This window comes from Aphis gossypii, chromosome 2, assembly GCF_020184175.1.
Source record: "Aphis gossypii isolate Hap1 chromosome 2, ASM2018417v2, whole genome shotgun sequence".
Taxonomy (NCBI): Eukaryota; Metazoa; Arthropoda; class Insecta; order Hemiptera; family Aphididae; genus Aphis; species Aphis gossypii.
In genome coordinates, this window is record NC_065531.1 from 14,590,523 (window position 1) to 14,615,928 (window position 25,406).

At 25.6% G+C, this 25,406-nt stretch overlaps 3 protein-coding genes and 1 long non-coding RNA gene across 5 annotated transcripts; 3 read left to right on the top strand and 1 right to left on the bottom strand.

Moving 5' to 3' along the window:
- The first annotated feature begins 944 nt into the window (after window positions 1–944).
- Window positions 945–12,860, top strand: LOC114123166 (fatty acid-binding protein, muscle-like). 2 transcript variants are annotated; one of them, XM_050199840.1, is made up of 4 exons: window positions 945–1,113; window positions 7,416–7,564; window positions 12,106–12,386; window positions 12,628–12,860. In XM_050199840.1, exons 3-4 carry the CDS (start codon window positions 12,114–12,116, stop codon window positions 12,679–12,681), a joined length of 327 nt encoding a protein of 108 aa, XP_050055797.1. In that variant the 5' UTR covers window positions 945–1,113; window positions 7,416–7,564; window positions 12,106–12,113; the 3' UTR covers window positions 12,682–12,860. The 2 variants fall into 2 exon arrangements, with proteins under 2 accessions (XP_050055797.1, XP_027841855.1); XM_027986054.2 differs by lacking the exons at window positions 945–1,113; window positions 7,416–7,564 and adding an exon at window positions 9,258–9,461.
- A 3,761-nt stretch (window positions 12,861–16,621) lies between these two features.
- LOC114123170 (fatty acid-binding protein, muscle-like) lies at window positions 16,622–21,557 on the top strand. Its single transcript, XM_027986060.2, has 3 exons — window positions 16,622–16,827; window positions 19,707–19,990; window positions 21,336–21,557. The coding sequence occupies exons 1-3, from the start codon at window positions 16,755–16,757 to the stop codon at window positions 21,387–21,389; spliced, it is 411 nt and encodes a 136-aa protein (XP_027841861.1). The 5' UTR covers window positions 16,622–16,754; the 3' UTR covers window positions 21,390–21,557.
- Window positions 21,558–21,938: 381 nt separating this feature from the next.
- Window positions 21,939–23,936, top strand: LOC126550208 (uncharacterized). The gene is made up of 3 exons (XR_007604249.1): window positions 21,939–22,025; window positions 22,131–22,240; window positions 23,848–23,936. It is a non-coding gene; the product is annotated as an uncharacterized LOC126550208 (long non-coding RNA).
- A 22-nt stretch (window positions 23,937–23,958) lies between these two features.
- LOC114123148 (serine/threonine-protein phosphatase PGAM5, mitochondrial-like) lies at window positions 23,959–25,391 on the bottom strand. Its single transcript, XM_027986022.2, has 4 exons — window positions 25,173–25,391; window positions 24,582–24,799; window positions 24,371–24,504; window positions 23,959–24,171 (listed from the first exon to the last, which is right to left on the bottom strand). The coding sequence occupies exons 1-4, from the start codon at window positions 25,378–25,380 to the stop codon at window positions 24,024–24,026; spliced, it is 708 nt and encodes a 235-aa protein (XP_027841823.2). The 5' UTR covers window positions 25,381–25,391; the 3' UTR covers window positions 23,959–24,023.
- Window positions 25,392–25,406: the final 15 nt, after the last annotated feature.

The window sequence follows — 25,406 nt, forward strand, 5'->3', positions numbered from 1 at the left end:
CCCCACGAAAAAATATACACTGAGCTGATAATAAACGTTATATGTTTAATGTAGAGACTTTGCACAAATCGTTTTATATCATTGTAAAATCAATATATATTTATTACTGCACTCATGATCTAAAACCGAATACATGATTTTAATGTTTGAAGGAGAGTAGACACGATTCTAGTTCAAAAAATAAAAGGTAGACAAGTGGATATACCATAATACCACTCTACGATACATTAGGAGTGTTATGGATATGTTAACTTTGAATTCAATTATTTACCTAACATTGTTCATGAAAAACGATTCTGAGCGGAGGCGGTCTGTCGACTTATATCACTAAGAACATATTTAGTGAAATGTTTTTTGATATAGTTATTAAAGTCATATTGAATTCTACTTTTAAAATTACAGTAAATTGTACTATGGTTTCCAAAGATACGTATTAAATTTATTATAATATATTAATACTATATCATATAGCTGTCGCCCGCGTCGTCCGCCCCCATGGATAGTTTTTTGCAAATTGTGGGGCCGTTTCTTCGTCTTATAGTTATTTTGATAATAAAACGCTATAAAATGTACATACCTTATACTTGCGAAAAATAATAATAATTTAAAATTTTTATAAATCCTCATAAATATACTTAATATTTTTCCCACATTAATAACATTATTCTCACACCCGAGAAATAATTTAATATTATATAAGAATTATTAAAAATAATAATAATATAATATAATATATATATAATAATAATAAAACGTCATTAAATGAATAACAATTATAATCATGATTATTAAATAACAACAATGGGGATGGCATTCTGTGGGGTTTCGCATCGTACAGCCAATCAGCGCGCTACTGACTATTATACTACTTTTCTATTGGTTGTATTATTATTTGACGCGTTTTAAACTATCTTAGTTATTCGAGTCTCAAGATTAAGTTCGTCAGTCGTAGTTGGAACGCAGTGATTTATACTTCAAACTCCGCGGGACCGTTCAAAACACCGAGCCGTTGTCACATCTCATGTATACGTCGACAATAATAATATTTATCGATTCACCGTCGATTCTATGTGCACATTCTGAGTTGGGTCGTGGGCGATTGCTTAACTATAGGTACGCTTTAAACAATTATTTTAATATATTATAATATATAATACACTTACACATACGTCGAAATACAAATTTCACGAGAAAGACACAAAACTTATTTTGTGCAACTTATTATGTTCCCTTAAGTTACCTTAGGCGTCCCTTAGGAAGTTAGGACGATACGTTGAACGTGTGAATTTTTTTTCTTGACAAAAAATCGGGACTTGCTTTTATAGTATAGATTATGATTTAATTATTATAGTAATGTGTACTTAAACTATATATATATTATATTAATATAGTATAGGTACTCTCGGTAACTCGAAGTGCGCAGTGGAAAAAAAATCCGTTTTACTAAAAATTTCGAGTTATCAAAAAATTAATTTTTTTTTAAAAAAAGAAGTTTAAATTAATTTAGTAGTTTACATTAAAGAAATGATAAAGTATACATGTTATTTTTAAATAATTGGTCCAAAGGTTATTGTTTATTTTTATTTAAAATATTATTCTCTATTCTATTTTCTAAATAATCGAGTAGTTTAAATAAATCTTCCACGCATTCATTGGTTTCAATATATTTACGTAATTTTTCTAAAGCAAGTGTTATTTTTTTACTTGTGATGGTATAGCGGGTTCTTTTTGCGAGTTTTCGACTTCTTTATCATTGTCCAATATATTGGAGACGATATCGTCTTATACATATTACTATATTTTAGTACTACATGTATTTAGTTCTAAATTTGGTTAAGAAAATTCGAGATATCGAAATTTTGTTTAATTAATTTTCGAGTTAACAAGATTATTTTAACATTAAGTGTTATTGATATTTTAAGTGGAATTTTATTTATTCGAGTTATTGAAAACTTTGACTTATCAAGGTTAGAGTTATCGAGAATTTACTGTAAATAAAACTCAAAATCTATAATTACATCTTTTTGTAAATCCATAAAACGATAAAAATAGATTCATAGTATCCATATAGACCATGATAATTAAATAAAAAATGTCATTATTATTTAAATAAAATAATTTCGTCCAAATTTATACTTAAAAAAACCAACTGATTACAAAAAAATTGCTGTATTCAGCTCAAAAACATAAAAAAAAAAACTAAATTAAAATCGCTTACTGAGTTTTGATTGAATATATGTACCACTTAGGCCATATACAGTAAACGGTCTTATATTATTTTACTCTTTTTTGATTTTTATGAGCACTTTGTATCTATGTTTTACCTTGCCATTAAAATATAAGTACTTCAACCACAATTAAATACACCACATAATACCACATTTTATTATACACGTAGGTATACACTATCAAATTTAGGATACCTTTACCCATACTTGGTGGAGGCCATTATTTTTCAATTTTTATTTTCGCAAGTTCTAACATTGATTCATTGCAATAATACGAGTATATTTCAATTTACTACAATATTTCATTAATTTATTCAAATAACAAAACAAATTACATTTTAATAATAAATATAAAGAGCATAATATACTATTAAAATAATTAATTATATTCAATAATAATTAATAATAACCGTAGATTACTAACGTATGTTTTACAAAAAATGGGATAAGCTAATAGTTGGTAAACAGTAGGTGTTAATTGATAAGACTAGTGTATGATTGTCTAATCATTGTGTTCATCACTGTTAATATATGTGTTAAAATTTAATTCAATTATCAACCATTAATCAGGAAAAACGATTCTGAGTGGTATGTCAGTCCTTATGCGTATATTTTATTAATTATTATATATTTAAACATAAATATATTTTTGAGCTGAAAAAACTTTTAATTAATTAACTTTAACTTTAATTTTCAGACCCATTTTTGTAACGTTCAATATATGATTTTGCTACCATAGTTGCTAGACAAAATTGGTATTTGAAAAAATAGTTTAAAAATGAATCCATTATATATAATTTCCTGACAAAATGGACGTAGCGCTACTTTATATTTTTTCTATGCTAGGAAAATAATTTATAGTTTATTGTTTTTTTCTCTTAAAAACATAGCTACTTAATATGATTTATAGATTTTCCTTACAGGGGAAAAATGTCAATTAGAGTGTTACGTTTTTAAATAACAATTCATAAATGACATCCGTTCTAAATTTTACTATTAAGGTAGATTGAATTAATTTATCAGTAGGTGGATTACAATATTATGAATTAATACGGTGAATCCTCTTAGAGAGACCACGTATTTAGATTTACCTAAACACTAAACAATAAATTGGTAGATATATTTTTCTCGTGATTATATATACAAATTATCCTAATTGCTTTGTCCAATTTCATTAAAATTTCCATTTGAAAATAATTACTTTTCTGTTGTACCTTATTGATTGTGTTTCTATTTTATTTTAATTCTATAGTTTTTTTACTTAAATCGAATTTATACATTTATTTTATAAATATTTTTTCCTTGGAGCTTTTCCATAATTTTCTTTATCAAAATCCTATAAATACTAGTAATCATCCCCAGTATTTAAGTCAATTAAAATCTCGTGTACTACGATTTTATTTTACCATCTTTTAATTCAACTTTACTTATAATTTTGTTCTTCTGTTAATAATTTATTTCATACATTTATTTTATTAATCTGATTTAATCATTTACTATATCATTCAGTGCAATTATGTCTCATCTATTTCATATTTATTTTATATTCAACTATATTTTTCCACAGTTTAAGTTTAGATGAGTTGTTCTCTCTTTGTTTTCAACTCAAATTTTTTTTAATCAATTTATCACGTATTTTTTATTTTTGTACCTCAATATCTTCAAAATAATAATACATAATACAATATTCATTAATCTGCATCGTATTAGTTGCATTTGATACTGAATTATAAAACGTGGACTAGGTATCTATAAACGTATACGTAGGTAATATATGTGGATTATTATTGAGTAAGTATTTATAAATTGTATCTTGTATCCTATTATATATGTTTACTGTTTAATTCTTTATGCTTTGTTAAATACATACTGAGTGTATAACATCATAATTTTATAATACAATATGTGTTTCAAACCTTTGAAAAAAATCTTTCAACTCATATTTATATCATTATAACATGTGAATATTCGATTGAGTAATACACAATATTAAAACGCATAAAAATAACTAATGTTATGCACTTATGCATTTAAATAGGATAATTCGTTTATGATATAAAATACTAATTTAAAAAATATAATATGTAATTATTATTAGTTAAAAATTGAAAATACACATAATATTTAAGATCAAAATATGTACTTTAATTAATTCCTCAGTTGAATTATTATTTATTTATTTATTTTTTTTTGATAAAAATTAGACTAATATTGAATCATTATAACCAAATTGAATTTTTGGACACGTGTATTGAATTGAAAATGGAAATTTCCTCCAACAATATCCGTCATAGTTAATATAATAGAGTACAATATTATGTTAGTATTAGTTGATGCAATTTTAAGTACACGCGTGAGTTGTTTTTGTATTGATTATTTTCGATAACGGCATTCAATTAAACAAATTAAAACATTTACATAACTTAGTTGCTACTGAAATTTAGTAAAACATTTAATTTTTACCTATATATATATTATATATATAGATACAAGTATTACAATATTAATGTTTTAATTTAAATTCTCCTTTTTCCGAATTATATATTTTATGTATAAATACACATACTGCCCTGCTACCAAGAATTGCAGTAACTCCAAAAAGTGAAATGTTGGGAAATCGTGTTTAAAGGTTTTTTTAATTTTTGACCCAGAAGTTATTATTTTTTAATGATTTTTTCTATAAATCATTTTTAATAGATGTTCAAGTTATTTGTTGATATATTTTTTTTGTACTTTATTCATTTTTTGTATGTTTTTTACCACTTTTAAACATATTATAGGAGTTACTGCATTTTTACTTAGGAAATAACCCACATTAAATTTACAAAATGCAGTAAATCCATTCCTATTGATTTTTGTTAGATTAGGAGTAATCAATCTTATCTAATCAAATACAATATTATTATGAAGTATAACCATGGTTAGAACTTAGAATTATCTAAATTCAAAGATCCTGAAGCCTATGTTATATCAAAAAGTTATTTTATGGAGTTACGGCAAAGAAGCCATTTAAACACACAATATTACTAAGGCAATATGCAGTAAGAGCATGTAAAACTTCTAGAAATCCGATTCCTAAGAAATTATGCAGTAAATCCATGGACTTGCTGCTTTTGTTCTTAGTATATGGCGTTACTTTTGCTTAGTATTTTACCTGAATTCCAGAATATCTTTGAAATAATAATCGATTTTCAAGGAGTTTATAGTGATTTTTACTGCATTTTACCTTAGTAAAAAAAGACGCGGGATAGTTCAATTAATAAGAATATTATATAACCTTACTTTTCACAATTTTGGAGTTACTGCAATTCTTGGTAGCAGGGCAGCATAGGTACATTGTATTCTCAGACACGTATCACCATTCACCACTCATTTACTATAAACCTAATTATTCTTGATTATTTTATTTATTAACTATCTCATCTAAATAAATCAATATGGTACAAGTAATGATTGATTATTTTACTAGTTGCGAATCCAAAGGGGAGCAGGTTATAGGTTATACCCCACTCATTGTCGTATTTTTAGATGACCTATATATATATATATATATTATTAGATTTACTAATTAATAATTGCATTATAATCTGACGAATTTCTTAAAAAAATCTTCGCTAAACAGTAACTTTTAAGGTCTATTCCCACTGCTCCGGGCCGGGACCGTGTCAGTTTTTGGCACGTCCAACTCGTCCAAGTGAATCCGGTCAGATATTCACACTATCCAGTGCTCATCCATATGTAGGTAAAAAAAATATTTTGTCATCAGTTGAAGTCTGACTATGAAATCGGTAGCCATGTGTTAGTTGCTTAGATATGTATTTTTGAGTGAAGTTAACCCAAGGCTTTTGTTTAAAAAACAAGTAAAACCTAACTTTCAACCTTTAAATAAATAATAACTAATAAGTTAAATATTATATTTTCTGATAACTTAATTATTTGTATAATAATTATCCATTTAGTAATATTACAATATGTGATGGTATTTAATTAATTTTTTAACCTAACCTAACTTTTAAGCCTATTGAAATGGATTTTTCTTACGATGAACTTGCTATAATAGCTCTACTGCTCGACGTAGACAAGCAAAAATATAATCGAGCACCCCGTAACTATTGGGTTCATTCAGGGTGAAATGAGCGTAAAATTGTAGGTAAATTTCAAACATTATACATGAAATTTATTGACAACGAAACCAAATTTTATGGATACTTCAAGATGTCAATTAACACGTTTTATGTTTTACTAAATTGTAAATGACTTACAAAAACAAGACACCAATTGTAGGAAATACATACCTAGGCATCCTTTGGCTGTATGTTTAAGGTAAAAATAAATAAATAATAAGCATACTGTTGTTATTTTAAACTCAAATTGATCTTTGACTTTATTTTCCAATAAAACACATAATTCAAAAAATATAATAATGATAATAATCAAAGTAAAAATAATATACTAGTATTTATTAAAATACTATATAACCTAACAAATATAGGTAAATATAAGTAGTAATAAGTAGGTACATTAATAGCTTTTAGAAACTATACTTAAAAAGTAGTTAAATTATGATATAATAATAAAACAAACATTTATCAAATTGGTAAAATTTTTTTTTTTAATTTTATTTTGAAAAAAATTTAAGATATATAAAATCAACTAGAAAAGTAAAATTTGCAATCAATACAGATAAGATGTAAATTATTTGTTTAGTTAGGTAATGTATATAAAAATGTTAGTTGATCAGATGAAAAATTATTTTAAAAATTAAATAATTATGATAAAAACTAAACATTTAATTAAAATTTAAATAAAAATAGATACGAGTACAATACAAATATTTATAGTACTTAATAACTATATCAAACAATATGAAATATAAAACTGCATTTGACTTTTTCTTTAACTTGAATTATAGTCAATAGATCCGAAGTTTAAAGTTTTATTTTACATATTTTTGTTTGTTTTGTCATTTTGCGATTATTTTATTGCATATTTAATAAGAGTTTTAAATGCATATTATGTAGGTAATATCATTACGACATTATTTATAACTTTTAAACGGTTGACCACAATCTGCTAAAATGTATAATTATTTATAAGTTGTATCATCATCCCCCATTAAATTCCCTAGCATACAACTGTATTTTACATATTTTATGATTTTAAATATATATATTTTTATTTTACAAGCGTTATTATAACGATCATCCAATCTTCAGCTAGAGTAATTGAACAAAAGCGACGACAGAAAATATACGTGTGATCAACGAACACCTCGGCTAGGAATTGAATGAAAAGAACCGAAATGGATTTGTTGTGAAATCTATAACCACTATAAGGTAAATCAAAAATTTGATACAAATACAGTTTAAAAATACATTCATATAGGGTGATGTATTATATAATTGGTTATAAATAATATATGTATTATTAATTAACAATTATAATATATATTATTTTGTCCATACATAAAGAAACGAAATGTTATTACCTACCTACTTTTGTTATTTTAAATGAAAACCGTTCGTATTTCACTTTGAAGTTTAAGTAAGTTATCCGCGATGATCTCATGGTTATCCCGCTCGTTTGTATATACAGATGTTATTTTGGTAAAGATATTTTCATATAATATTCTATAGTCGATATCGAACCACGCGATAACCGGCTAATTAATCATATTATATTTTTATCGCTCCTTAGCAAATCTTTTGCAAAAGAAAGTAATATAGTTATTAGCTACGCAAATGATTTATTACAACCTATAATATGTATATAATATATAGGTAATCTCGATCGATTAATGATTAAACCTATACAGTCATATGATAGGTATATTGAGTAAATCTCAAAAGATGAACAACATTTAACGGTACGTATTATATAATATAAAATTATTAATAAGATTTAGATAGGCATTATTGACTAAATGAAAAAACAGTTTTTAAATATTAACGAAACCATTTTTGCAATAACGATTACTAAAATTTTAATTTTTGTTCTTCATACTCATTATTTTTTTATTTTTCTATAACTAAAAATTATATTTTAATAAAAAGCATTAGGCCCAATTAATAATAATTGGTTAACAACGTCGTTATAGAAGTATGGAACTACTAAAATTAGACAAATTGTGAATAGCATATTAAACTGAAACTAATGAATTTTAATGATGATCAATGACTCATGTGTATTAGGTTTTAATAATTTATTATTAAAATTTAACATTAAATGTGATTGTTGTTTTAATTATGTTTGTCGATTATAATACAATTAATTAAATGTTATTTAAATAAAATAGTAATCGCAAGATATTTAAAATATTTGAGTAAAGTTATAACTAAAAATGTTATTTTATTAAATTATAATTGAAATATGATAATATTTAAGCGAGTACCTATATTAAAAAAAAAATAAATAATTATCCTGTTAATATTATGTTTATCATTGGTTTAGTATGATATGAAAAAATAATTTTAATATCGGTTGAATTATAAGTTAGTCATCATTTAAAATCATATAATTTTATATATTTTCAAAATATTTCATCGATAATTTCATACACGCATTTATGACCATTGAAAAAATCAAAATAAATATTACATATTTTTTTTATATTACGTTATTTGAACTTCGGTCAAAAGTTAAAATGATCTAAAAAAAAAAATAAAAATACGCGGAAGACTTGGATCAAATCATACTATCATCAAATACCAATATATTTATTTAAATATCTGATATGTTTGAAATAGTTAAAATCATACTCATCATATTATTTATTATCTTGTTGTTCGTCGATTCATTTACTTGACGGTGCTCGTGCTTTGATTTGATAGGTTTTATTTAACGATAATAATTTTACGATTTATATAATTACAAAAAATATATATTTAGCATATCTGTTTCATGTATCATATAATTTTTAATTTTATGGACATTTATGTTTAATAAATAATCTATGGTTATGTATATATTTTATCGTATGCCTATTATAGCAAAAACTACTAGGTAATTATATAATATATCAAGCACTATCTACTCGAGTGAGCATAAAATATTATTAGTTGTTTAGCAGTAGTCGCCTGATCGCCGGTAAGAAAAATTGAACTCCTCTCTTCGAAATATTATAAATAATAATATTTAAGAAACCAAAAAACAATCAAAAAATGTCTTTGATTTTCAATAAAAAGTACAAGCTAGACCGTAGTGAAAATTTTGACGAATACATGAAAGCTCTGGGTAAGTAAACAATAAATTTATTATCGTATAGGTACCTATAAATTATACAAGCATTACACTGACGTTTTAAATATTGAAATAATTACTTTAGGTAGGAAAACAATACGTCAATATCTTAATGTTGTAAATTATTGTAATAATCGTTATTCTTGTTTCGATTAAAAAATTAAATTTAAAACATAATATTATATTTGTTTAAATTATTTTTCCGTACCGTTAGTAACACATTCTTACAGTCTTCAAAGTATTCTTACCAGAAACTTATTACTTTAAAAATATTATGCTTTATAAAAATATATCACACAATAATTATTAATAGCTAATATAGCTGTTAAAATTTTTATAACACTTCACGCATTTTTGATTTTGATTTACACACAAAAAGATTCATTACAGAATATTATAAAAATGAATTTATAGTAATGAATTTTTTTATTATTATTACTTCCAATAACCTTCATATTACATGGATTGTTTAATTGATTTAAAACGCATTGAAGTAAATCTAAAGTGGTTTTCTGTTGATGTAATTGTATACTTTGGTTCAATTAAAATGATTAATTTTAAATATGAGAAATACTTTAAAAATACATTTTTTTTAGATGATTTATAAAAGTTATACAGATTGATTCATTAAGCATAGTTACCTTCCCTTTCTTTAATAGTTAATTTAGTTAAATTCTGATTTTTGAAATATTTAAGTATATTTAAAAACTAGCTTAAATTATTTAAATTTTTATAGCATTCAATAATGTTCCGTGGCTGTACTAATTTAATTTTTTCAAACGAGAACCAATCTTTTTTACTTACACTTTTTGATGAAAATGTTGATGTATCTAAATCGGTATTCAAACGAGTAATTTCTATGTTATTAAATTGATTTGTTTATAACTAATAAGCGTATAACGAATTTCTTTGATTGTACAAAAATATATTTATGCCTATGAAGGAAGAATTTTTATAAATTATAAAATGTTGGTAGATCAATATTATAATATTATATTATTATAATTTTATAATAACCATAGTCCATTAATGACCGTTATCTTCAAAGTTAATTATTATAAATCTAATCATTAGTAATGCACAAAATTAAATAACTCACAAACTACTCGTTGTAATTTTGATATAGATACCTATATCATTAACTATAAGTTATAACAATATTTTCAAATGTTCAGGAAAGAATGAGGAGTTAATATCTCCACAGTCCACAAAACACTGCCCTTCATTAATAAAAACAATTTAAAAATTAGAAAATATTACGATTCTTTTCAATATTCAGAGATTCTAAAATTTGAAATTTGAATAAAATCATTACCTTTTAAAGGGAAAATGGAGTTGAGCATGCTATTGTTGAACCACTCTGTATAAAATATGCTTAGAGGTATCGATACTTATGTGCTATAGTTTCTTGTCAAACAAAACTCATTGCCCTATAAAATTAAATAGAAATTTATGACATAAGTACCTACTATTATTATCATTATTATTTAATCTTTATATTATAATATTATAATAATTATGGCAATCGTGATCAATTAATTACTGTTGAAACGTGTCATCTAGTAAAAAAAAAATTGAAAATAAAATTGTTTGGTGCAATACATTTTGAAAACAAATCACCAAATAAAACTATTTTTTAAAAATGAGTAAATAGTATTGATCATCGCAATGAAATGTCTATGGCGTACGTTTCGTCGAAAATTCAAATTTAAATATAAAATTAATAAATTTATTTGATGCAAATAGTTTTTTGCTTAACATAGGTACTTGTAATTTGTATACCTAATACGTTTTGTCGTAAATTTATTGATACTTACAATATAACTATTTTTAGACTATTGTATTGTCGATGTAATATTATAATATGCAATTATTTTTTATTTACAAGTCAATAGGATTTAATATAGGTATGTGGCCCATTTCGAAATTGAAAACAACCAATTTTAAGTAGTACAAATATCTCGTACCTACGAAACGAATATTTACGAAATATATCACATGCATGTTTCGAACTGAAATGGCTATTCAATTTATATATAACAAAGCGTTATTTTGGTCGCGTAACGTTGGATTATTGGACTATGATACTATAATAATTTATCCTATCATGTCATTAAATATTAATCAATATCAAAGTATAAAAATGTTGTTGTAGGTAGTGAGTACCTACTATATTATATTTAACAAAAATATAACGTGAAATATGTATTCATTATTACAGCGATTACTGTAGCTTAACTTTTGTAAATATGTATATTATAATAAATGATATAATTTATATTAATGAGTAATAACCATATACGATACACGAAATAATAATCAAAAATTAAAATTGTGATTTGTGATTATTATTATGTGTTAAATTGTTATCCGTAGATATTATAGTTTAATTAGCGATCTAAGTATATAATCGGGCCAAATCCCAATACACTATGTAAATATTATTAATTTATTATAAATATTATTATTCAACGAAATCGGATACCGCGCGAAAATGCCTATCCTGTATATTATTATACACTTATACTTACGGGTATTATAATTTATAGTACGCGTAAACGCGTTATTCGCCTATACCTAGATTGATATGGCCAATGTCGGCGAAATACGGTTAAAAAATATGTTTACTTTTCTACAGGCGTCGGCATGGTAAAACGCACATTGGCCAACACCGTGTATCCGGTGGTGGAACTGACCAAAAATGACGACGGAAAATTCGTGTTATCGTCAAACTCGACCATGAAAAACTTTTCTATCGTATTCAACCTGGACGAGGAATTCGACGAGGAGACGTTGGACGGCCGTCAAGTCAAGGCGATCATCAGACAAGATGGAAACAAGCTGGTGCACGTTCAAAAACACAGCAAGCACAGCGACACCACGATCGTCAGAGAATTCGAACCCGATCAATTGAAAATGGTACAAAACCGATGACAAAATACATATAGTCTACCCCCCCCCCCCCCCACACACACACACGCTTATGCACAGCAAACGTTTCATATAATTTAGTTCTCGAATATTAATAAGACTCTCGACGTATTATATAATATACTTACAATATGTTGTAACTTTATATAAGTATACAACAAAATTACGTCCATAGTCGGTTTGATTTTGGTTAATGTGTTAAATTGATTTATGATTTATATATTTTTAGATCCTAACTATCGACGGAATCACCTGCACCAGAATCTACAAAGCAATCGAATAAATACAATTATACATTATTATACTATATTGTAAATGATTCAATCGATTCGGATATCCGCTGCAGTTCTATGCAAAATTTGGACTACTAGCTATACATTATAAATATTATATTAAATATATAATAAATAAATTATTAATATATCATGATTACACAAAAATAAATAATTAATTAATTTTTAATTTTGGTCTCATGTTTTTAAATTATTTTTATACGTGTTTACTCTAATTCTTATTATATATTATACTGTCGCTACAGGTATATTATTCGAGATTACCCCCCCCCCCCCCTCCAAAAAAAAAAGAACCAATCAACACCTCAAAGTAAAAGTAAAAAACTGAGGTCCACTGACAATTCGCGGTGTTATTTTACCTAGATTTGTGGTTAAATTCGACTGAGATGGAGAATTTATTTACCTGACGTAAATTGAATATGATTTACATACTACAGCGTTAGGTTAGACTTCATTTTTATTTTATTTTTGTCAATAATTTTTTTTTTAAATATTTAATCGATTTTAATTTTAAATCTCAACATCTTTTTCAGTATGAACTATGAAGTATTGATAAATTATTAAACTGATCCTGATTATAGCTGAGAAGGAGCGTTTTGATAAGGTAGCGCGAATAATAGAAAAAGTAATAAAATATACATTTAGAAATACTTTTTTGTTCAAATTTTCTTTTATAAAATTAAAGTCCTTTATGTAATCACAGATATCATTTTTGAACACCAATATTTAACTTTTCAAATCATTTTGTTAATATAATATTATATAAAAAATAATTATTAGTATATTTCTTAAAATTATAACATAATAACAATAATACAATAATAATAACACAATAATAAACCTAACTTACACCATAATAATGCTGCGGTCGGGACCATTTTTCGATTAAAATTGTTGGTCCTGACCTCCCCCCTTAATGCATCCTGAAAGTAAAATTTACTTTGAAATATTTTACATTATAAATAGTTTATAAACATATTAGGTACCAATCAGTATTCTACTAAGAATAAACTTCCTAGATAGTTAAATTGCATCTATCAACTGAAGCAGCAATACGTAAACCTTCTTCAAAAAAAAACTTATTTTCAATCTATTATTACATGGAAAACATTTAATTTACAATATTCTTTTTGATTTGGAACGTCGTCACCTAAACAATTTTTGGTCTACTCTGCTACAGTTGAAACTGTTACATCATATTATACTCACTTAAGTAAGTATAGGTTCTTTTCTAAATCTTTTTAATGCTGTTGATATCATAAATTATACTTAAACTAATATATATTTTACTACGAGTAAAAATAAAATACCATAATTCATTTTCTCTCGCTCAAAAAAAAAAAAAAACTACTATTGAATTTTTCAAGACTTAACATTATTTTAGGAAACAATTGAATAATTTATTTGTCGGATAGCACACCCCAGCTCTCCCTAGTTGTGTTTATGATGTAGCCACTATAGTGTATATTTTCTTCTATACCACTCAATTTTACGGGTACAAAAGTTCGATTCGTGAAATTTTTTATACATAAGGTTTAGCCAAAAAAACTGTTTGATGCAATGAGTTTTGAAAACAATAATCGCCAAATAGTAAAACTTTGTTATAAGTAATCCCGGTCGGGCCGGTTGATCCTTTTCGTATCAATAAAATGTTTTACGTTTCATTTTAATGTAGATGTAGATTGAGAAATAAAACATTACAGAAGCCCCGCATTCAAATGCAATCAGTAGTTTGGAGGTAAAGAGGAACAACATAAAAAAGTAAATATAGTTAATGAATTAAATTCCAATGACAAAAATTTTAAATGTTAAATATTATACTTCTTAAATTTTAAACAATAAAAAAAATCATCGATACATACGATGTAATGAAAAATTCTTGTAAAATATTTCTAGTGTACAATAACAACCAGAAAATTAATAAACAAAAAATCAATTTTCGTAAAATACATACTTAACCAGCCTTTTAGGGATTAAATACCAGAATAAAAAGTAAAATATTTGGCTATTTATCTCGATTTACTAAAAACAATATAATATTATATACAGTAAAAATTTCATTTTGTTAAGGGTAAATGCCATTCAAAAGATCTTATGGAGAAACCATTTCAAATTGTTATACATAACTACATAAGTATATTAGATATCGACCTAGGTAGTGTATTTTACAAGTACCTATGTATCTACTTATTTATGTCTATTAAAAACTATACCGATTTAAGTGTATAACTTATACTGAAATATAATTTATTATTTGGTTTATGTATCATTAAAAGGTATATTATGTAAAAATCAAAATTCAAAGAAATTCTAAATAGCAATTATGAAAATAAGCGATATTTTAAACTAAGCTTGGTCACGTGTTATGATAAATTGATTAATTATCCTTAAAATTGGACTACACACATTCGTTATACTATAATATTTTATTGAAATACCAGGATCGTTATTCGTTATTGATTTATAATAATATAATGTAGTGTCAGTGTCTCACATCATGTCGTTATAGTGTCTTCCAATTAAATTTTTCACTTAGGACAAACGTTACATATCATAAATCAGCTACAATACCCATTTATATAATATTTATATAACGCACACAAAAGAATCGCTATTAATTAACCTATAATTTTTAATAATGTAATAACTCAAAAAGTAAAAAAAAAAAAAAACTGTAATCCATCAGAAAGTATATTCAAAATAAGAATTATCACTAGGGATCCGTGTTTTTGATGTTGTTAAACATTTGGTAACCTAACCATTATAATTTATAAGTATAGGTATTCGTATTTCATAGGTTATTAGTGAGTTCGGGACAATTCTCATTTCAACTTAGAACACAATACATAAGTAAGTACATTATTTTTTAATAACTTCGGAAATTCCGATTTTTACCTAAGTATAATAATTAACAACTAACTATTTTATTTCTTTGTTTTTCCTTTAAATCTAATTACAAATATATTATAATAATATATCAATATAGTATATTTTAATATATTATAGTATTGTCTAATTAATAGGTAGCATTATTATAATATAGCACTTATTTCCGTTCAATGAGGTTCAACATAATATATAAATATTATAGTCTCATCAATAGAGAAAGTTGTGAGTATAAAATTAAATTAAGTATACCATAAAATAATTTAAAAAATGTTCTTTCATTTTTCTTGAACATTAAATAGAATAACAGTAATTTATTTAGGTACGTAGTATAATCACATTTACAAATACAGGTGAATTTTATTTTTTTGGGTCGCAAACCAATACTCTTTTTAAGGCATTCTATATATTATTTAACTATTTTAAAACATTATCACGCATGCAATCTTAGCGTTTTAATTTTTCCATAATTTTCATGGTTATACCCTTAAAAATAAAATATTTAATTCTATAAATACATAAATTAATTTGCTCGATAACGAATGAATCATTGTAATATAAAAAAAAATTATCCCGGTTTAAATTATAATTCATATTTCTCATATTTTTTAACATGGAATAATGAGAAATATAAACGTTACGTACTAGTCGTACTACTGTAGTTTGTATGTACAACTGTTTTTACAATAATTCACTAATTAATATTATATTAAGTTTAAATATATTTAAAAACAAAACGTGTATATAAGTAATAACGACAATTTTGAAAAATTCAAAATTGTCGCCGAAGCGTCTGTTTTACTATTTTACTGATTAAAGTAGCACTTGATAATAATTTAATCGGTTCAAATGATTTATTTTTATAAATGTGAACGTTCATACGTATTCAAGAATGTATATTATGATATTTATGTAATCGCGTTATTGATAAATGCGTTATGAAAAAAAATAAGGTAATCGTAAAATATATATAATATTTCTCACGTTCCTTTATTGAACATGTATATAAAAGCCCCCAACCAGCCATGAATTGAAATAACATAAAGTGCATATTAGATGTTGATTATAAATTACACGATACCTTTACACGAGTACACAGTAATCGATTGACCGCCGGAAAGAAAATTTGAAACAGTTTTATTTTGTTTTGCAGTTCAGTAAAACTAAATAGTAAAAAATGCCTCTGATTTTCGATACAAAGTTCAAGCTGGAAACCAGTGAAAATTTTGACGAATTCTGTAAAGCTCTGGGTAAGTTTTCAATCAATAATTAAATTATTTATTATATTAATATTATATATACATATATTATATATATTAATAAGTAGATAATTAATAAGTAAACGTACACTATATAGTAATCTATCGTAAATAAAATTAAAATTTAATAACACAAGATTACTCATAGCTCATTCAATAAACACAGTTTGTTTAATAATGTTTTAAGTTAGGTGCATAATATTATACTATACAATTTGGATTATTATTGAAAAAAGAATATGAAGTATACCTATACTATATTCAGATCAAATAAAAATCATATTGTTTATCCCTAAAAATGTGTCATTAATCCCACCATTTATTAATTATTGATACGAATGACATATATTAGTTACTAAACGTATAATAGTCCAAAATTCATAAAAAATTGATTACTTTTAGCTTCAAAATACTTCAGTCAATATAATCGCAAATGTTTTTCGTGTCAATAAAATGTAAATTTTAGTCATGTCGTCAACCCAAATTTAAAAATAAACGAACCCATCCTGAAACCCGAATATACATAATAATCATCTCTCTTATTTGTAAAATCGATTTGATTGTATTGAAGGTGGGTCGTCATAAATTTTTTATTTCGAAATCGGCTTGAATCGTCATTGTAATATTGTACTTACGTGGTAATAATATTTACATCAGTGTAAAATTTAATTTAGATAAAATATTAATTCGATTAATTCAGTGGATTTTTTTCGACTTTTTAGTGCGTCAATACATTATAATATTATAATGTATTATACTTTTAGTTTAATCTTAATTAATTCAAAAATGAATTGATATTAGCATACACAAGCTATTGTGGTTTAAGATATGTAAGTGCTTAGTATAATTTATGACCGTAATAGGTATAACTATTTAATATTTTTACGTTGATAAATATTTAATTACCTACCATATTTATTAATTTATAACGCGAAACACCTATTTGATATGATCATTATAAAAAGAAATTTAACGTTGGGCCCATGCGTTATTCGATTTTATTCAAGTTTCCTAGGTATAATATTAATTATTAAATTATTTAAAAACACGTAAGTACGTAAACATATTGTAATATACGTTTAATAACCGCGATAACCAACGTTAGACTTAGCTCTCAAGTACAGTATTATATTACATTGGTCGAGTCGATACAAAAATCATTGTAGCAATTGAATACTTCAATGTTACAAACGTACTGTATTTAAATGAATATAATAGGTATATGTATTATAATTAACAAAAATTGTTTTAACTGTTTTAAATTCTAAGCGAAGCGATTGACTTAACATTGATGTGTGCTTTTATTAATTTTTTTTTTTTAATATATATATACAATATACCTACATGATAAGTATCATTGATAAATAATTTTGAGGCTGATTTCGGATATAAAATTGAACCAAATTTTTACGTAAATCCAGTTTTCAACAAAATCGATTTTGTTTTTTAACTATAATTTGAAAATAAATATACTTACTCTGGAAATTTTAAACTTTCACCTATATTGAACCTATTATGAAAAAAAGTTTCTATATCATTAAGTCAAATTAATTATTTATCATGAGCATTTCAAGTTTAAAATTCTAAAGCATTTAAATTTTAAATATTTCATATTCGCTCGTAAAATAACTATTTCTCCTCAAATGATTTTTGATATTTTATTGTAATTAAAAAGTAAATGACATGAATACTTGAAATTTTCACAAAATAGTTATATGATTATTATCTATGCAGCATGATAAAGTTTTCGAGTTATGTATGTTTATACATTTTTTTCACTACCTTAAAAATCTCGAAAATTTAATACACGATCCCACATAAATTTTTCTTATAGATAGGTATGTAAAAATATTTAAAATCGATTGACAAAATATTACATATTTCATGCATTTGAAGTTTAAATGTGGACAAAATGATATACTTAAACTATAAACAATGATATTCATTGCTTCGCTATAATTTTTAATGAACATTTTTAAAGTTTTTGCGTTTATTATTAGGTACACACAAATATATTGAAAAGACAAAATTTTTGACATAGGAAGCTAATTCAAACTACTGCAGTATAGCCTGTATTACTTATAACAAAACAAATTACTTTATATAATAGGTAGTGAGGTAGTCAATAGAGAGTAGTTGATAAATCGTCTCCGTTCAGAACCTTTTTCGTGTACAATGAATAATAATAATATGTTCTTACGAATTCAAATTTCACACATCTATCACAGTAATCTACTCAACAACTACGATACAGCTCACTTTTGTTTTTGATTTTAATTACAGCACCTACATATTTATTACTGCTCCTTATTACACATCGTTCGCCTACGTTCTCGCTTATTAAAATATTATAGATCCCTCGTCGGTAGTACAAAAAAAAAAATTACGTCTATGTGTACTATAAATTACTATAAATTATAATAAGCGTTTCTCGTCCGACCTTTAAACTCATCCGCAGTGCCCGCATTTACGCATCGTTCAACGGCAACAACAACATATATATATATATATTGGTACCTACGTAACGTTTTAAGTAAAAATGACGTGTGGTCGTATCGTATACATTAAAGGCAACGAACACTTTGTTACAATTCATAAATATTATCAACTGCAATATTATTATATTATATGCCACGCGTGTTGATCTACATTATGAAATAATGTAATAGACTATATTATGTAGAAACAATATAGGAATGTAGATAATAATACGTAAATAATGTGTTGTATAATACCTACTTAATTATAGTTACCGTCGTTACCGTTTGAAAACAGAAAAAAAAACTGATGGTATATAAATGCGATCGTTTAAATTCCAATTGTCACGTATCACGTTTTCGTAAATGATTTTGGGGTTCGTTTTTTTCCAGGCGTTATTGAGGTGATGCGCACGTTGGGCAAAGTCATGTCTCCGGTGGTGGAGCTGACCAAAAAGCAGGACGGTAAGTTCGTGTTGACGTGCAATACGATGATTAGAAACACGTCGATGGAGTTCAACCTTGGCGAGGAATTCATCGAAGAGACGTTGGACGCCCATAAAGTGAGGTCGATCATTACCCAGGAAGGCAACAAGCTGGTGCACATTCAAAAAGGGTTGAGCAACAGAAAAGAGACGACGATAATCAGAGAATTCGAACCCGATCAACTGAAAATGGTAATGATTATAATATACGAATCGTATTGTATAATAAACAACCCTCCCGATACCTTCTCTCGCGACTTGTATCGTATTTGAACATTTTACACTTTGCAGGCGTAACATATATTTAAATCGCGACCAAAATCAAGTGTAGTCAGCCATATATTAACAATAAAATTATAAACCAAAAAATTAATAAAGTTTAAATGTTCCAGGATAACACAAATAAAAAACACAATATTATAAAAATATTTTAAAATAACCACTTATGATAGTTACGGCTTCCTCTACGCGTAAATATTACTATACCCAATTTACGTTCCTTCGAAAAAACGGTTTAGTCGTCTGTTAGTTATTATAAATATAAACGATAAACATAATATATCTATTACAAACGCATGTGCTCGCGCTTTTTTTACACTATTTGAAAAGTTACACAGATGTATTATACTCGTAATTAGTATATAAACGTAATAACTAATTATTATAATATATGCATCATCGTTATCGTAATGATTGAAAATATTCAATTTTATTTATTAACGATAATTGTATTTTTATATTAATAAGTATATTTATAGTTTATTCATAATCATAGTCCATGATCACTGATCAATTATGATATAATTGATATAATATTTTCATTTGATTAGTTTCAACTTACAAGTCCGGAGTTAAATTCATAATCATATAATGATGTATGTATTTATTATTTCGCAATGAAAAATAATACATTATACCTGGTCGAAGTATACTCGTATATAATTTGGCGTCACAAATAACACACAATTAACAATACTTCCTAAAAGGTTTAATCTTAAAATTCTATAAAAAAAAAAAAAAAAAAATAGTGCTTACATATCATTTTTTTAGAATTTCGAGTTACGTATTAGGTGCTTATGAAGAACTTATACTACCGCAAAATTGTAAAATAGACTTTTTTCTTAAACTAGTTTTGCACATAAAGCTGAACTTTTTTCTGTTTTTTTCCTCAATCATTATTAGAAGTACCGATAATTAATTCTTATTTAGTTTAGAACTACCACTTAAATACCAAATAGATTCACTTTTCAATTTCCTGTTAGAAAATAGATATTGAAACATTTTTATTGCTCCAAAAGGTAGTGATAGATATACATACACACAAGTAATAAAAAATGCACCATTATAAGTACAATAAATTCATTGTTCGCCACTCCGAATCTAAAATTCAAACCAGTTTTAGTCACTTTACAGAAACGATATATTTTAATATTCGAGTACTCTACATAGGTACGTGGTCGATATCACAAATAACACTATCGTATAATACACAATATATTATGTTACTAACAATTATGTACAAATATATATTTTTTAGACTATGACCGCTGATGGAGTAACTTGTACGAGAATTTACAAACCAATCAAATAAATACGGCATTACAACGTCAATCGTACTACTATTGAAGTACATACCTACCTTTATATATTAAAATATTATTCGGATTAAACTGAAATTTGAACTACTGTAATATATTGTAAACATTATACATAATAATACGTTTGTTATATGATTATATGAACTAAACTTATATTAATATTCTAGTCTTGAGTTAATTGAAACATCCCTTACATCACAATATTCTACGAGTGAATACTTGCAATAGTGCAGGTTTCATCATGGCGTTAATTCAATCGTTAATATGCGAATGCCTCATAATTGCCTATACAAAGCGCCGTCGAAGATCGAAAATTTCCATCAATAAAAAATAAGTATTTCAAAAAAAATTATTATCCAAAAATGCGTTTTTAAGTATTGCCTTTAATAGTGAAATATGCTAATATCTCAGTTTATTTTTATTTTAAAAATTACTACATAATATGGACATTACGCATTAAATTAATCAATTAATTCAAAGGTGTGATGACGTGGTAACCTATGTGTCTTCAAATTGACAGTAAAATGTTATGTAGAAGAATAAAAAGTAAAAGCACAATTAGGAAAATGTTTACGGCCACCTATTAGTTGCGTAAATGAAGACAATGATATTTATAACACTGAACGTTGGTAACTATTTATCTTTTAAATTTCTGACTATCATAATAATATTACGATCAATATATTACATTGATCGAAACCAACTATTGAAAATAATATACCTATTTATTCAAGATCATGATTCCCTTTTTTTTCTACAAGTTTTGAAAGTTTACACAATAATAGGTTGAACAGTGTCAAAGCGTCATAAGAGACCATTAGACGTCTACCCGCTTAAAATACGGGTAAATAATTTGGTTTTATTAATTATTTAAATAATAAAATAAAATATTCCTTTTATAAATTTAATATCATAATTCATTATTATATTTTGTATAATATATACTTTATTTACGTAATATACGTAAATACGTATTTGCCATAATCTATTTTTTTTTTTTTTGTACTCTACCACTATAGTTATCCTAAAATAGATTAGTTGCGGACTGTGAGTGCGATTACGCACGAGCTGTCGTCCGTTATAGCGTAGTGGCCATAATAGGTAATGAACATCCAAATACAGTATAGAAATAATGAGACATCGCGCTACGATTTCTCGTTTTTCCAGGAACGATTTACAGGAGAAATAGGTTATTGACTTCGGGGATTATCGTTGCGCTTATGAGACGTGTCTCACTATTCATATTAATATCGTACTTTTTTTATTGTAACAATATAAGTTAAAAATTCGATGGAGCATTATCAGAAAGGCGTAGCTTAGCAACCATACAACATAATGAGCAAGTTGGCATCAACCGTCGCATATTAGCTCGATCAATTCGTATGTTTTTTGGAAAACATGAATTAAATTTCCGAGACCACGATGAACGTAAAACCTAATTAAATAAACGTAATTATTTAGAGTTACCAGAACTACTATCGCAAGAAGGACAAATACTCAAAGAACATTTTTTTGTCGAACTCCTCATCTAAAAGGCCGTCTAGTGATGTTTACATAGGTTGTAAATACTAAAACAATAAATGATTTAAAGAATTTAATTAAATTTTTAATCCTACTAACAAAATTAACTAAGTACAAATGTACAAACTTTCATAAAATAAATAAAAAAATTATCTATGCAATTATCAGTTATGAGAAATGATCAAAATACTTAAACCAAGTATTGCAAATCTGCTATGAAATTAAAATATTCAGAAAAATATTAAGTCTGAAAAATTTGACGGTAGATATCAAGATTTTCATAATTTTTACATAAGCTCCTTAACCATAAGAGAAAATAATAATGATATACCAACTTATAACACTTATATTATAAGTGTAAAGTTTCATTTGGTTTTTTAAAGTTGTAATATTTTTAAATTTACCTATTTCAATCTGTTTCTAGTCTTTAAACATAATTTTTATAATACATAAAAATTAGAATAATGGGGAGATATAACATCATTTTTTTTATTCAACATTTTCCGACATTTAGACTATAGCTTTGCTACTGAGGTTGAGTATATGAATATTGTACTATTTGTACTTATTTATATTTATATCATATATTATATATTTATATTAAATTTGTATCATTTATCTTTAAGTAGGTACATATAAAAACACATAAGGATTAAACTAATCAAGTTTTAAATTAACCATTCAATAATGCTAACAAAATATATTGAATATTAACCATTTTTATTAATTTAAATTTGAATGAGAATATTTTTTAATCTAAAACATAGTTTTCTTGTCTTTAAAGATAAAGATTTAGATTTGTCAAAATATTCATAAAATAGCACATAATATTGTTAATCACTAAATAGCTGAATATTTGATGTATTAGAAAAAACATATAGATATCTTCATATACTAAATTAATTGAACTTCAATAAAAATTTTTCTTAGTGATGTGTAGCTGAATAGCAAGATTTCTATTTCATAGTCAAATAATATTTACGGTCTAAAGGTCATTTTTCAAAGCTACAACCGGAATCACAAATTAAATTTCAATGCAGGTATGACAAAAACTTGTTTTTTTTATTTTTTTCAATAATAAATTGATAATTATTTGTAAATAGTACTTAATGACTAATAGCGTCTGGTGGCATGTATCCTGAATTACTGTAACATCGTAAAGCTACTCTTCCATTTGGAAAAACAGAAAGCCATGTAATACTTGCATGATCTAGGCTCAAACGTAACCATGCCTCAGGAGTCAACTGCAATGATCTATATCATAAGAACACAAAGACACAATGATTAATTTAAAACAAGAGCAAACCAAATATTTTATTAAATAGAAAAAACTATTCCTAAAATAAAACTGTAGGTTTTGTTATGTTATGGTTATCAATACTTGTACATTCTTATCATCAACATAACAATAAGGATTAAATACTTATGTACAATAAATACAATTTTTAATTACCTCATAACAAAATATCTTATAACATTTGCATGGCAAACTATTAATTCATAGGAGTCTTCTTCTTGTTCAGGTGGTGCTCTATGAATAAATTTTCGAAAAGCCGCTTCTATACGAGCTCCATCTCTATAAAACTGCTAAAAATCATAAAATTATGTAGGTTTAATATATACAAATTATAAAAGAGGAAAATATTTATTAAACTTATGTTTACATATAACTCAGGTTTCCAGTTTTTGGACGGTGGATCTGGTTGTATTGGGGCTCCTTCAATTAATAAATCAGATGATGTCAGAGGAATATTTTCAGGTAATTGTTTTTGGATTATTGCACATGTTTCCATTGCACGAGTCATTGTTGACTGTGTAATTGTTGTCCATGGATAATTCAATAAACTTAAGCGCTCACCAGTGAACAGAGCTTGTTTTCTGCCTGCAAGAAAATGTTTTTTAAATTAAAAACTATTTAATAATTTAAAAAAAATAGTAAATATCTTAATCCAGTAATAGATAATAAATAATCAATAATCATCAATAATTTTAAAAAGTGGTCATTGATTAAATATTGAAAAAAAAGGACAGATTATCATACTAGTTGTTGTCGTTATTTATTAACTTAAGATAACAGTTCATAAATTAAAGTAACTTTATTAGATATATTTCATCGCCATATATTAAGTCAAATTGCCTATTGAAATAAATAATTTTATCAGCATAATAGCACCTAATAACAGATTTTTGTTTAAAGGAAATCATTTTATTTGGACACAAAAATTTGTTATTATTCATAAATATTAGATACAAACCTAATTCAGTCAACTTTCTTTCTCCATCAGTCTCACCGAGTACATTATACTGGCCATGTCTAATAAGGAAAATGTGCCTTGTTGCACAGGACTTTTGGCCTTCAATTTTCTTATTATACTTATCTTGAAGCTCTGGTTTATCTGAGTCAACTGGTTTTACTAAACTTTTAGGTTGTCGCCTGGAAAATTTATATGTTGACAAACACATTCAAACTTATTTACATATGATAAAAG